The 15,886-nt window shown below is 39.9% G+C and overlaps 1 protein-coding gene across 1 annotated transcript; it reads right to left on the bottom strand.

The window, feature by feature from the left end:
• Window positions 1–419: 419 nt before the first annotated feature.
• Window positions 420–15,829, bottom strand: lingo1b (leucine rich repeat and Ig domain containing 1b). The gene is made up of 2 exons (XM_046394658.1): window positions 15,565–15,829; window positions 420–4,039 (listed from the first exon to the last, which is right to left on the bottom strand). The coding sequence occupies exons 1-2, from the start codon at window positions 15,574–15,576 to the stop codon at window positions 2,180–2,182; spliced, it is 1,872 nt and encodes a 623-aa protein (XP_046250614.1). The 5' UTR covers window positions 15,577–15,829; the 3' UTR covers window positions 420–2,179.
• Between the last annotated feature and the right edge of the window lie 57 nt (window positions 15,830–15,886).

The following is a 15,886-nucleotide window of genomic DNA, read 5'->3' as shown; positions in this document are numbered from 1 at the left end:
TGGGATCAGCTGTACATTGGACATCATAATCATATCATGACTCTATGCTAGCATGCTAATATTAGCATTAAGCTCAAAGAGCAGCTCAATGGACTTTATGCAGCTTAGACTCGGTTGTATCATATAACATTATACCCAGATCTGAATGCACTTTATGGTATAATGACCACAATGGCAAGTACCATTAAAATGAACATTAAACTGCAGTGAGATGAGTTTTTAAGGTGTATTCCAAATGTGTGCTTCACCGTGTGCCTGCAAAGTAAAGCAATAATTTGTGTGAACATTACTTGCAGCACAGTAGATCACCTCTCTTAGAGATGAAAGATGTGTAGTCACATTCATTTTTATAGTAGATTAGCATAAAATAAGCACCCAGTAGTATAAAATGTTATTTATTTTAATAGAATTTCCATCTGCCCATCCCTTTCAAACAAGTATTTTAAGCGTTAATGAACACATTATCTTCAGAGCAGACCTTGACTGTGAAATTAATTAGACAACATAAAATCCTTATGAGGCATAAAACTCCATTTTGCACATAAATATTGGGTATTGCTCAGCTGAAAGCCAGAAAATGGGTTACTTAAGGCAACAAATTAAAAATGTAGAGTAGGGGTTTCTGGCACAGTTTCACCTTCTTCCAAGGTGCATGGAGAAAGGATAAAAAAAACTAAACATCCAAACACCAACAACACTTGAAGTATATAAGGGTCCAACTATAAAGTTATTCTTTATACCATAAGTGCTACTCGACTTTTAACATTAACAAATTAACAATATCACCACTTTTGAGATGCATTGGTGACAGTATAACCTCAGGACTTGGACAGAGTGCTTCCACTGACTGAGCTGCCAAATCGCTAAACAAATTAACTTTGATGATGAATTGTTAATCTGATTATTCTCAAGGGTACTCTTACACACTTTGAAAAGCAGTAACACTCTTTTGGTTTCGGTGCATTAAAAACATTTTCAATGATTATTTAATCGGCTCTTTATACTGTAATATGTCCAAAACCCACAGCCATTAAAAGCAGTGCTATTGTGCCATAGCATAATGTACAAGAATAAAATACAGAAAAAATGTATTGCTGAACATGTCAGTACATTTAATGACAAACTTCCCTTGCTGGCAGAAAGGAGCACATACTGTAAGACTGGCTTTCTTTTCTGATTCAGTGTGTTAACATGCCCTCTAACTTGACTGTTACCAGACTAAAGAACTACTGCAGATATAACAAACAGACACAGTAAAATTGAAGCCCGATCAACAGCAATACTTTTCTGTGACAAGAAATGGAGATAAAGGCCACTGTTTGAAATTTTGGACATGGTTTCTTTTGGAGAACAGTGCCAAAGTGTGCAAAGACAACATCAAAACACAATTTGATGATGTTGTAAAATGGTTAAAGGCCACTGCTCACTGACACATGGCAGATAGTGAAATACACTGCCTGCTCTTTTTCTAACTCATCAATTGATCCCAATTTCAGAGAAATGAGATCCAAACATTTGTGGTCTCTTTTGGTAATATTACCACTCAGTGTTTCAGTATATCTCTATATTTTTTAAATGTTAATTTTTCAAAAGTGTCCATAATGGTTATTTAATAGTTAGTCATTTGCTTTTGATTGGACACACACACAAAAGGAAAGAGAAGCGAACAGACCCAAGAATGGGTTATTGTGCTTTGTACAACCATCAAAGCAAAAGACATCAAATACAGCAACAAGATCCTAACAAAGATATCTTTCTCCTATTTATAGGGCTAAACAAATGATACTAGCAAACTAATCTCCACAACCTCCCAGACACCAACCCACCTATCATGTAAACTTAGTTTATTGGGGAATTGTCTACTGTGTTCCATGTGCTTTATTCAAACTTATTACCTTAATTTGGTTCCATCCAACCATCAGGTTCCTCAGTGCATGTTAACATACTGATTGAGAACTGCCAATACAAATTTACAGAAATCTTAATATTTGAAGTTCAACATTTGATTTTGAAGATTCAGTCCCTGAAGTAAAAAACAAAAGTTTTGGGTATAGTGTCAAGATGCGTTTGCTGCTGTGCAATTTCTATCGCTCATAAACTGAGTACATACTGTATTTGAAGCGAGGATAGTATGCATCTCGACTGCAGTTTTTAAGCTTACATGGCCTCCTTTTGATGTTCACATGATTTTCATGTTGAATTGTATGGGTGCCTCAGTTGGGCTGGGCTCCTCCGTTTCCTCTTTACGAGGCACATATTCAACCTCTATACTTGACTTAGTGTTGTCCTTCCCTCGACTCCAGAGGAATAATATTACAAGACAGAAGAGTACAACTCCGAGAAAAGAGATAAATCCCATGGTGGTTGCAATGATGAGTGTCTTTACATCAAACGGAAACGGAACAGTGGTCCGGGTCACATTAGCACCCTCATCGCTTGGCTGGTTGGCAATGAAAGCAAATGTTTTGTTTGGCTGGTGGGGCCAATTGGGGGAGTAGCTATGCACAAAAAGATGAGCAGCTTTGGTGTCATTGCCAGCTGCATTGCTTGCAATGCACAAGTAGGTGCCGTTGTCCTGGATTTGGGAGTAACGCACCTCCAGTGTGCCATCATTAGAGACAGAAAGTCTTGACCCCACAGTTTTGGTAGTGATATAGTCCTTCTTGGGGGATAGCCACATTATCACAGGGACTGGATCACCCTCAGCCTGACAAGAGAAATGAACTGTAGTTCCTTCATCCACATGACTTTCTTGGACTTTATAATCAACAATTTTTGATTTCTGGCAGATGAAATAGTCAGAAGGGAGGATGTCTGGGAAGTCCTTGAATTCTTTTCCTTGCACAGCCTCAGGTGAGGCACACATGGGCTGTTGCCTGTTAAAGTTGAGCCTCCACCGCCGGCGGAAGACCCAGAGCAAACGACAGTCACAGGCCAATGGGTTGTCGTACAAAGCCAGGGTTTCCAGGTTTCCCACTGAGTGGAAGACCGACTCCTCCAGGGTGCTCAAGCTATTGCTGGATACGTTGAGAACACGAAGGTGGTTAAGTCCTCGGAAAGAGTAGGGCTCAATGGCAACTAATCTCCCACCAGCCAAATGAAAAGCCTGGAGCTTCTGCAGGTTGAACAGTTGGTTCCCTTCCATGGTCTGGATGGGATTGAAAGACAGATTCAAAAACCGAAGATATCTTAGGTGACTGATGGCTTGATAGGGGATGGCACTAAGATTACAGTTTGTGATGGACAGTGATGTGAGGTTGAGTCCAAACAAGCATTTTGGGGTCATGGTATCCAGGGCAGGCATATGAGAAATCTCTAGCAATCTGAGTCGGTACAGTCTCTTAAAGGAGTAATCCCTTATGACAGTGGCATTGAGATAGCGCAATCGAAGTGACAGTAAGTTATGCAGATGGCTAAGGGCATCAGTGGGTACTGCGGACAGTTTTCCTCCCTCAATATTGAGACTTTCGAGGTTGCTGAGGCCGTGAAAGGATCGGGGTGAGATGAATACTAGGTCATTGTCACCAACCTCCAGAGCCCTCAGGTTGTACAGCTCTTGGAACATATAATCGAGTAGAATAACAATTTTGTTCTCACTAATATCCAGCTGGGTGAGGTTGGTCATGCCTGTGAACACCCCCAGCTGAATGAGCTTCAGCTGGTTGTTGCGCAAACCTAGAATTCGAAGGTTCATAAGGTTGCTGAAAGCCCCAGGCTCAATGGATGAAATTGTGTTTTCGTTAAGTTGCAGCTCTTCCAGCTGAGGGTAATTAATGAACTCCTCGGGCCCCAGAGTTTTCAGACGGTTCTTGCTGAGGTCTAGCAGCCTTGTTTCAGTGGGGATGCCCTCAGGAAGAGCTGCCAATCTCCGTCGATGGCAAACGACTGAACGCTCCTGGGCGTTGCAGTCACACCGTGAGGGGCAACCGGTGGTGGAGCCAGAAAGGACGGTGCCCAGCATCAGGATCAGGATTGGCTGCCAGCACGCCACTAAGTAGCTGTGCCCTCCTGCTTCCCCAGACACCATCCTACTTCTTACCTGAGGAAACAAGGGAAAAAGGGAGTTGGTAGAATGTGGCACAGAAGTCACTATGACAGTTTTTATCTGCATAGTATCACTCTTACAATGGATAGAAAGATCAAAAGAAAAGAGTTATGTACGCTATGTCCATGCCATCAATGCCTAAGAGATTAAATCAGGAATCCATTCAGCCCTTTAACAGATTTTTAATTTTAATGAATGCATGAATAACTATTGCATGTCATTAATTCCAGCAGAACACATAAAATGATACAGATTCAGGAAGCAGAATCGAGGTCTGTTTTCTGGTAAAGGTTTTCGTTTGTAAACTAAGCTATATAGCTGTCCAAATGTACAACATTTGAAATAATATGCTATATTTTCAATGTTTCCTTATATTACATAAAAGATTATACTGAAATATTTTTCTTGGCTTTGTAGACATTAGACTATATTCTAGAATGGAACAGAAGTTGAACAGCTTGAACCATTGCTTTTCAGTTCAGTAACTGATACCAATGAATTGTTCCAAATTAACAGGCACAACAGGCTCTTTTCTCTACATAACAGAGTATGAATTGAATACATTTGTTACAGATAAAATCTTTACAAAATCTATTTCCCCAACTAAGCAGAAACACAATTTTGCTTTTATTGGGCTTCTGTTTTGCTTTCATATTTATTTATTTTTAAAGTGTAAGCCGACTTCCCTGTTTCCTCGCACACAGTTCCACTGTGTCGGCCTTCCTTGCATGCAATGGAATCAGCCAATCAATAAAAGGTCTCGGTCACACAACATAACCACCCTGCTGTGCTTCTTACTTCTTTGTGTCCTGAAAGCAAGTGCTACCAATGTCAGTGACACATTATCTTCGCTCATACAAAATATTTTTAATTAGTGACCAAAAACCCCTTGGTACATCTTTAAATGACTCCTCTAAGCATTTGAAAACTTAACACATCCCATGTCACTGCTGAGCTGTTGACCTTGCAGTGATATAAACCAGAGATTGCTGTCAAGCAGTGATAAATGGAGAGAGAGAAATTGTCAGAGGACTTAAAACCCCTATTTGATTTTGACCTAGGGAAACTTTAACTTGCTAAAACCTTCAAGCCCTACTTTTCACATCAATCATGCATTTCAAGTCTCAGCTATATCTGTGGAACACACAAAGCCTCATGCAACAAAAGAGAAATGACACTGTGATTTGTTTTAATTGAGAAGATGGGGCTTACCAGCCCTTTGTTTACACACTGACAACTTGGACTATCTTGATTCTTTTAGTTTGACATTTTTGTCTGAGCAAATAAAAAAAAAAGCATCTTAAGGCCTGAGATTGTTAAAATCAAAGCAAAACATGAGGATGTGTGATCATGGAGTAGAATATCTACTTTTCTTTACAGTTGTTAAATTCTAGGATATCATGAATACCAAGTAATATAAAGAAATCTTTATCTTATATCTGTATCTTTTTAATTTCAAAGAAGAAATTCCATTATTAGAGGTTAATACAGTCTCAAATAGTCATCATACTGAACATTGTCACAATACGTGGGAGCTGAATAGGCACTGCGTTCTCTTTCTCTAACTCATTCAGCATAGAAGTGTTTTTGTAAGTGCTTTTCAAATTAATATTGTAGTGCTTTTGAGAACCTCTCGGGCTGTCTACCATGCTGTTGTAACTTTAAAAAGTTATTAAACACGATAGTGAAGATTAGAATTATCTTTTATTGCATCAGCACAAATTACACATCACTCTAAGTGAATTAAAATCATGTGACTGAGCCAGCTTGGATTGTGGCCTGACTAGTACCAGTGGAACAGTAGCTGCAACTTCCATTTTCACCTCCTCCAGAACTGTTAATGTCTGCTGGCTGCTTATGTCAGACACGTAGGGGAGCAGTCCACCATGTATGGGGCATTGTGAAAAGCAGACTGTCAAAATGGAAGCTAAAATGCCTGTTGGTACATCGTTTGGGATCTCTCACTCTGTTCTGTCTCTTGAATTAATTACATGAATTTACGAATGTGTCGCATTTAGGATTTTCCAATGGAATGGTGAAATGTTTTACAAAACAGACAAACTGCTGTTCAGTGCATTTGGTGGCAAAAATCTCATACATAGTACGAGCACACATTTTACTTTGATCCATTGAGACAGATGCTAAACCTTGGAGTGAAATGAAATATTACTGAGATACTCAATGCAGAAAACGGGTGACATGTTTATCTGTTTGACACAGAATGTGATTTTATCTTGTCAAGTCAGGAATATGAATGAGGACGAGACTCACTGATGCTAATGCTAATCGAAAACAAGTGAATGCAATGGTGACTTTCCTACCAGAACAGCATGCATGATTTATGCTTTAGAGTGTAGTAAGGGCAGGGCTACTATCTGTGTAATCTGGCCTTACAGCCCAGATCTACTCACTGTATCACCCCTTTGTTTTGACCTTGAGCTGTAATTCTGAAAAAAGAAAAAAAAGAAGTTGGCAACTAACCTCTCAATTACAGCATCCCAGAATCCTATTTACACTGTTTATAGTCTTCTTATTAAATTTTAGCCCTTGATCTGTCGCTTCATACATTCTTTGTCCCCACCTCGATTCCCTCCATTCCTCTTCTGACAGCATTTTGCAGGGGAGGAATACGAGTGGACGAGCCTCTTCCCTCCTGCCCTTCTATGACTGCTTGCTGCTGTTTCTCTGCGGACCTCACACCTTGTCACAGTCTTCTCTCAAAAGCATGTCTGAGCTCACCATTAGTCTTGCCTTGAATCTCTGCATCTCGTCTCCTGTGGTGCTGTGTGGTTTGATGCAGGACAAACTGAGGAGCGGTGTGCGCTGCTGGCAGCATGCAGACAAATGAGCTGTATGCATCAGTGCACACGTACATGTGGGTTGTTTTTATTTATTGTAAAGTACCTTTGTTGTGTAGCATAATGTTGGTAGAACGACTGGGACATAGACACAATAATATAAATAGTTTATGAAAAAATGACTTTAGAGGTTTCCTCTATAGTGCACACTCTATTTGTCTGCCATGTTTCTGTTGGATAATTGTAATTTGTGAGGGCTGTCATGAATATTCTTCTTGATAAATTAAATGCAGTTTGGACACAAATGATTTGTCTATTTTTACTTTGTCATAGCTGACAAATGATGCTTATTAGTGTTCAATAATATGATCCACCTTGCAGCAGTGTTTGTAATTGTGATTAAGTACATCGGAGTTGAGACCCTTTTTTAGGAAGGTCATTTAGTAGAGTGAAAAAGCTGTCATGTTTTTGGCAGGCAAAGTTTTTTTTCTGGTTTGTTGCTAAACTCGCTAAGGGAGTCAAACTTATACAGTCTAGAATTTCTCTTTTATACCCCATGTTGTAAAGCAGCTTTTTCTTCTGTTTATGACAGTTGATCAATGATTGTACCCAATAGACTACTAACTACAGTTTTCTTCATTATAAATGTCAACAGTGTGCTCATTAGCACCCCTCTTCTTCATAGTGGCCAACACATCCCAAACAGCTTTGATTATTCTGTGAATGTTCAGAAAATAGTGAGGATGAAACAAAAAAGAAGCTACAGCTACAAAGTAATTGAGTAAATGTGTGTTGGATTCAAGAGATAAATATCGCTTCCACTGGTATGTTTGTGTTCAACTGACAAATTTAAAGCAAACATTCAGAAGTTATGAAGCAAACATAGAAGAAAACCTCGTGGGCTGCATAGAAGTGACAATGTTTGTGGGAGATTACAGAGCCCAAGTGGAGGCTCCTTTAGGAGACTGAATGACTCCTGCAGTATGTGATATCCACATCAGGCATTTCTTTCCTTTTTTTGAAAAGTCTTAATTATCAACACATAGATTTGATCTTGCGTCAGTTACTTATTAAATCAAAAAATAGATGATGTTGATCTTCAAATTTATTGCCTCATGATTGGCATGTAAATATTTAGATAGAAGCAACATTTCTAGCACGTACAGATCAAAACACAGCTTAATATGCCAACAGTGATGATATTACAACTATACAGTGAGCTGCAATATTCATTATGAATACTTGCTGCTGTACAGCTCTGAAGTGTGTTTACCCAGCAAGGCTTGCCAGCTAATCTACATCCTCCGGAAGAATGAGCAGTCACACATGAGAAATCCCATGAAAACAAATCCTCAAAGGGAGCCTAAGATAAAGGTAACAACCCCTGTGAACCAAAAAAGAAACTTCATGACCTAATGCTACACCATGCCAGGATCAAATGCTTAGCGAAGTACAAAATGGTTCAGTGCATGGGAACTACTCCTGTTGAGATGCAGAAGCATACCTGCATGGGTTAGGCGAACTCTTAGTCTTCCTTTTTTTGACAACAGTATCCTCTAGCTAACAGGGCTCTCATCAAGAAAGACATGCACTTTCTCCTCAGAAGATGCCTTCTCCCATGCTTATTTTCGAGGGAGATGAAGGGAGTACCGGTTCGGCATAGTTGTCACTGTGGAGGCCAAGCAAATGCACAGAAGCTTCTTTCTGAAGGAACCGATCATGCAAAAATGAAAATATTTAATTGCCTGTGTTCATTTGCATGTCTCAATAACACAGAGCAAATTCTCAAAGCTCCCTGACAGCCCACTTCAAAACAATAGGCCCTCGCAGTGATAATTTAAAGTTCCAAGGGAAACTAAATAACTCTAGACCTTCTCACCACCTCGTGCCCAATAATCCAGCATAACAAGTGTTCAGAAGCCAAACAACTGTCCAACAGATTTACACCAGCAAAATATTTCTAACATTTTGTTTTGTTTTCTGCCAAATGATTTTTCAGGCCCAAATAATTCACAGAAGCTTAAGAGGTAGAGAAGTGCACTGTCAAAACTCACTTGGCCACTGTGGAAATTATTATGACCACACAATCATAACATTGTAAATAACACATTGCCACAAACGAAGGTGAGGGGAGATACCTGGGCAGCTGATTTAACTGGAAATGTCCAACAAGCTGCTTGTACATTAAATGTGTACACAAATTAGCCAATGTGATGGTACAAGAGAAGGTGATGTGAAGCAGAGGTCTGCAAAATCTGTTGAAACAACTGGATATGCACTTTGGACAAGAAAGGACTAGTATAACGAGTGATTCTTCAACAAATACAAGTAGATAGTGACACTTTGGCATTCACACTGGATAGATATCCCTTTGACAGGGGACTCTGTAGATGAATTATCTCGTAGAAGCCAGGGGACATGCAGTAGTTGATCAAAGAAGTGTGTTTTCTACCTGCACATCACCAACAACTGTGGTTAATGGAACTGAAAATAACAGTCTCCATCAGACTTTCCATTTGACTGTCTATCTAAAAGTACCTTTACTGCACTCTGACCAACACAACATTCATCCAGTTGTCAGGAAACATGATTGGTAGTGGTGGCGGCTGGCCAAGCAAGTTGTGTGCTTTTACTGAAATGAAAAACTTATTTAATCCCAGATCTTCAAAATAAACACTGTTGAGTCGTCACATAAAAGGCTGTTTTGTGACATCCATAACTACATATAAATAAAAATAAATATTTTCTCTCCATGGTATTCATTTACTTGCACACTAAAGCAGTAGCTAATGGAAGCTTTGAAAAGCCAGCAGTACAAAACCCATTTCACTGCTCACCTTGCTGCTATATGTACTTTTAAAAACGAATTGTTTGTACTTTACTCCTGTTGGGGCATGTCCAATCATGTTAAGATTGTGGATTGTGTACACCCCTCTGCAGGACCAGCACTATGCTCAAAAGCTGGCCAAAAGCAAGTCACTAAGAATTGCACTTTTCTCTCATGTCCCTCTTCTTCTATATTACTGTATTACTGACCTGGAAAAACAGCTTCAAGATCAGAAGACTCCTCTCATCTCATGTGTGGTCAGTGGACTAGACTAACCTAATCAGCCTTGATCCTCCATCTTGTGTCGTGCACCTGAAACAATTCAACGGTTCTTTGTGTGTGTGTGTGTGTGTGTGTGTGTGTGTGTGTGTGTGTGTGTGTGAGCGAGAGAGAGAGAGAGAGTGAGAGATACTCCCCTAAGCATGACTTGATAAGCAACAGTTCATTAATTTTCAAGATAACTCGAATGCCCATGTTAGATGGCACCAATATTTTTACACAATATTACAATAAAATTACAATACTACACAAACACACAGTGTGAAAAGCACAGATGTAGATAATGATGATGCTGAATTCTATTTAACTGCTTTTGATTTAAGGTCCTTGTATTGTGCATAAACCATTTATGTTGTCAGTAACAGCAGCTTTTCCACAATGATAAAAATGTCTGCCGTGCAAGCAGCTGCTTATGATTCCCTGGAATAGTAGGGCTGATGTGGATCACCACAAAAATGACTAAAAGCCTTTTACTACACTGGGAACTATGAGTGCCTTGAACATCTACTATATGTGAATATAAGTAGGAAGCATCTTGATTGCTTTTGTATACACAAAACTATCATAATGTATGAATATATCTATTTTCATGTGTGAGAGTGAGACCAGGATTGGTTTGTTATTAAGATTAAGGACTTGCGTGATCTCTTGAAGGGTGACTTTGGAAGCACAGCAGTTTCGCAGCATTGATAGCCATTAAATTAGAACTGCATAGATCCAGAAAGCCATCACTCTAGAGCCTACAGATACCATAGTGTTCTCCTGACTGAAGAGGCAAATGAATGTGGACTAACGTTGGGCCAGTGATTCAATATACACTTAAATCTCTACATTACAATTCTCCTGGACTGTAAGAAATAGTCCAATATTCACTTATATTCTAGCTGCTGAAAAAAAAACATCTCTTAGATGTTCGACCATCTTTACCAGGCACTTGACTCTCCAAAAGATACTGGCTCCTACTCTGGGCAGGTAGTGTACAATCAGTGTGTGGGAGCTTTAGTGCTGTAAGCTTTTTGAGCTGGGAGCAGCTGCCCACGGTTTTATACGGTGGGGTCAGTGAGAGCCAGAGGGACTAAACCAGACGGGCTGTTGAACCAAAACAATTAACTGGAAGAGGCTGAAAGCTGCACAGAGCTGCAGACTGCGCTATTCATTCTCTGAGATCAGCAATGCTAACGGCCCCTTTAGTCATCTGATTCACTGTCGATATGGAAAATGTTGCTTAGTAGAGATTTAATTTACCACTCAAAGACATTTTTTCCTGATGTTTTTATATATATTTTTTTAAATAAGTGGCACGCAACCTGTTTTTTACCCTATATTTACTCAAACTGTTCATTCCCCTGTGGCCCAGGAACACGTTATTTTATTGAAATTTAATTAAAAACATGATGCTGAGATATTTGCATCCTGTTTGACTTTTACTGGCTCAGAATCGACAAGGTCAAGGTACAATGACAAGGGATGTCAAAACAACTAAATGATTATGATCTACATTAAAATACTGGGAAAATGGCACCCTGCAGTGTATGTTTAACCTGTTATACAGCATTACCATGTAGACCTGTTTCTCAGTTCATTGATAAAGCCCAACAGTAATGCTACAAAAGAGGCTCCTTTCTTCATTAACACCCATTCCTCTCGAAAGTCAAGTAGGATAAGCTGGAAATTACACAAACCTTTATCCCCTACCCACCATCAGGGAATATAAGATGTTTTGGTCTGGAATTGAAGAGAAGGGGCTAAATGCCGCGCAGATCGCAAATTCTACCTCAGACGAGACTCCTAGAGCCATTCATAGAGAGCACAATGGGAGACTTTGACAGATTTTCACACCAAATCACCGGCTACAGTACAAATATGAAGTTAGCAACGGCATTTTTCTCTTTTGCTGATATGAGAAAACTTTTAAACAATTCATTGGAGTAGTTTGTTCACATTACTTGGTTTCTTTTGAATGAATGCATCAGCGTTGGGGTTGGTGTATGGCATGAGTATGGTTTAAGATTCAAGAGAATTAATTTCTTGATGCCACAGTACTCCTCACATTTATGATATTGCGGAGCAGTAATTCATCACATCCCTCTTTCAAGTAAAGGAAACCAGATCACCGGGGCCATGGCCAGTATATTAGGAACACCAGCCAAACTTAAGGATGGGATAGACAGACAGATGAAGTGGAAGAGACAGTGTTTGCCAGGCCCCCACCGTGATCAGTTCCAGGGTGTGTTATTGTAAGATGTGCTATGCTAGAGTACAGCCAGGAGCATGAACATGAGGCAGCCTTAGTCCTCTGTCCTACCAGCCTCTGACTGTCTCGTATTTTACATAAAGCTATTATTATTGAATCTAGCTGAGGAAGGTGGATGCAGAGCAGCAGGACTGTGACCTTCTCAATACATTTGTGGAATGCAAACGTGAGTATCCTGTGACAGATCTCCTTCCGTCTGTCAACTGGCCACCCAGCATACGCTGTATAAACACGTGGTCTTTGCCACAATCACTTTTACCATTTCCCTTTCAAGGGGGCTGATGCTATTCATTGTGAGGTAGCATCTAAATTCCATATGGATCTTGTTTCAGACCGTGCTTAAATAGTAACACCCTGGATGTTTTCTGGCCAGTTTATACTCTGCTCCTTCCTGGAGTCTCACAAGTGAACTGTTATGTGCAGGAGTGCCCTGATTTCAGTTGTAAATAAAATGGGCTATATTTAGACAGAAATCAAATATGTGCAAAACAAACCACAAGAGACCCTACAAAAGCTTCAGATGGACATTTCATTATTGTGTATTATTGTTACTCATGTTCAGCAAGTATAGTAAACTTTTGTTTCAATGTACTTTTGTTCAGTGTTATGGAGACTGCTACAATGTTAAGCATATGACAGCACAGAACAAAGCACTGTGAAAAAATGAACAGCAGCTCTGCTTGGATCGTGTCTGTTGTTGTGTGTAGGCGCCATAGTTTTTATTGTACCACTGTGGATTGTGTTCATCATTTTACTGTATTACTAATTTTATTACAAGCATTGGTAAGATGTTTATACAGATTTTGTCAGCTGTTACATTTGAATAGAACTGTTGTATATCACTCATCAGGATGACCTTTTGGGCTTTTTTCCTAAAGTGTCAGACTGAAGTGATTTTGTACACCAGTCTGCTTAATCTTCATTTTTCAAGTATATCTAATGGTGGGATCCTCCCTGGATCTCACATATTTCACAAGCTGTCTTTGCATCATCTTTTAGACATAATTTAAATACATTAACATGGACTGTTAATGCACACAAAGCTTTGTATTCTTATTGTGTTAGTCACTGAGCAGACTGAGCAGCCCCTCAGCAGTGAGGGTTATGCGCCTGGAAAAGGTAGCTAAACAATAGGTTTTGATTTCAGTGGAGGCGTTTCAACTAAGAGTATCTCATTTGCCCTTTTAGCCATTAGGCTACTGACTTCCCCATATACAGCTTTAATACTTTGTCAGTTTTTGTGCAAAACACTTTGAAGCAATTGCATAATGTAAATAGTATATAATCAAAGTAAATGTATTGTAGTTTATTAGTAGATTCTTGTTGTCATTGATCAAAGTAATCAAAGGTATCATTGATGGATCATCAGAACATGTAGAAATGCTGAAAATGGTTAGTAGTATGCAAAGTGGACTCAGGCTGTGCTACATTGTGGAGAACATCAAAGCTGTAAAAAAATATTTTTATAATGATCATAATGAATTGGGAGTGGGGGAGTTGGGGGGCGTGTAGTAGAGACAAACCCTGAAACCCTGATGCAATCTGTAAGCTGACTCTGCAGTTCCCCTTCATGTGTTTTAGCATCTTTTGCTTCACTGTTTTGGGTTCACAGTCCGCAACTTTGCTGATTTGTTTCAGTCTCATCACTCTCATGACAGCAAGTAGCTGCTTTCAGTTTAGAAACACTCTGATAAAGGTCCTTGTCGTCTCCCTGTCCGGCACCACACAGAGAAACAACAGTTAGTCAACATAAAGTAGCATTTAGCGTCTGAACATGTTTATATTCAGGTGTTGGTGAAGACCAAAACAGAGCTAAAAAGAGTGAGTGGTGGATTTACATTGATTGAAAAGATAAAAATATGGCGGTAGCTAAATGCTAATGTTGCTGCACCTTCCTTTGCTTGCTTGGTTAGGAAAAACATCAAATTGATGCAGGTTGAATATTGTGATAGTGCAGAAATATTTTTATGCAGCATAATTTTGCATCTTATGTCATCAAATCAAATCAGTGTTACTTTAACTGAAATGCAGTGAAATATAAAGTGTGATAAAATATGAATTAAATGTTCTTCAGTCTTGATATACAATCGTAATTTGCACATAAATGGTGCACTAATTGTATAATTAGCAACTTGTGCTGCCATTGCATTTATATCGACACATAGTGAGACACTGACAATATGTAGATTGTAGTAAAACAGTTTGCCTAATGATACAGTTTGCCTCGTGATAATGATCATTTAATCATTCATTTGTTCCCTGGATGGAATGAGAAATTCCGGTCATATATATGCCTTTCTCATTTCAGTCAGCTGAAATTGTGCTTCGTGCTTTGGAGCTACAGCGTGCACAAACGGTGAAACACATAAAAAAAAAACTACCACAAAAATAAAGATTCCAATCAGCTTGCATAACCTGAATAAAGGGGCCTCATTAAGAGCTTTGTCTGGCTCATAAAGCTTTGACATGAAGAGCAGACCCTTCACTCAGAGACTGTCGGAGGTCTATGGCTTGCAGAGGTTGTTACTGCACTGTTAAAAACAGAAAGGAAGAGTCCCCTCATAGCTGTCTGCCTGCTGGAGCGTAGCAGCCATGATTATCAAGATGCAAATATGACAAGCCATAAAAATTAAACCATGAGAGATTTTTTTTATTTGGCCTGCATAATTGATCATACAAAGTTGCCAATCATCCACCCTCCCCATCACCACCACCCATCTACCTAACCTGTGGCAAATCAAACACCTGCATAGGATCCCTCAATGCCACTGGAACCAACAGCAAAAGGCTGCTGAGAATGAATAAGTATGAGTCGAGATGAGTTTACTGGCATTTGAAGGAACATGAATGTTAATGAGGGCAGATTAGGAAGCAACAACCACCCTGGCAAAACACTCAGGGTGAAACGCAAAACAGACTCTCGAGCCCTCAGCCTCACACCTCCAGCTGTGATATAAAAAAGGCTGGACATAGGTGTGTTTGCATGCCTCAGTGCACAACACAGTGTTCACAGTGCAGCTATATTTATACGTACACCTTGAAAATTATCCAGGCTACAAACGGTACAGTCAGACGCTACATGCACACATCACATGTGTGTGTTCCATACTCAGTGCAAACCCAGATTGCATAGCACACAGCAAAATGAAAGCCATCTGGATGACAAAGCACAAATAAGATCTGGAACCCTCTTCAGTGAATAATTCTCTTTCTTTCCTTCCCTTCCATTTGTCTGTGATACACAGTTTTATTCCTGACATTAATTTGCTCCCCAGCGATCCCCTGGCCCCACCATTGCACCATAATAAATCTTATCCAATGCCTCAGTGCTCAAAGCCCACCATAGAGACAGAGCACTTACCAGGACTGTCATGCAGAGAATTCTAATTCAGGCAGCTCCATGTTGCCAAGGAAATTCAAAATGCCTCCGAAAGCATGGAGACAGAGATGCAGGATTCAAGACAGGCTGGATTCAAATGGGAAAGAGGGATATATGCAGCGATGAGAATCCCTTGTCTGATGGGCATTTGAGAAATGCCTTCGTCCTCTCCAGATGCGCTAAATCCGGCAGCACTGATAGGCTGACATGTAAACACACAGGCGGCTCTGCTGGCTCACACACGCTCACATACATGCTGCACCTAGCAGAGACAGAGAGGAAGCGGGAGGGGCGGCTGATGAGA

The sequence above is a fragment of the Scatophagus argus genome, chromosome 1 (assembly GCF_020382885.2).
Source record: "Scatophagus argus isolate fScaArg1 chromosome 1, fScaArg1.pri, whole genome shotgun sequence".
Classification (NCBI taxonomy): Eukaryota; Metazoa; Chordata; class Actinopteri; family Scatophagidae; genus Scatophagus; species Scatophagus argus.
This window is presented reverse-complemented; position numbering and strand designations above follow the sequence as displayed.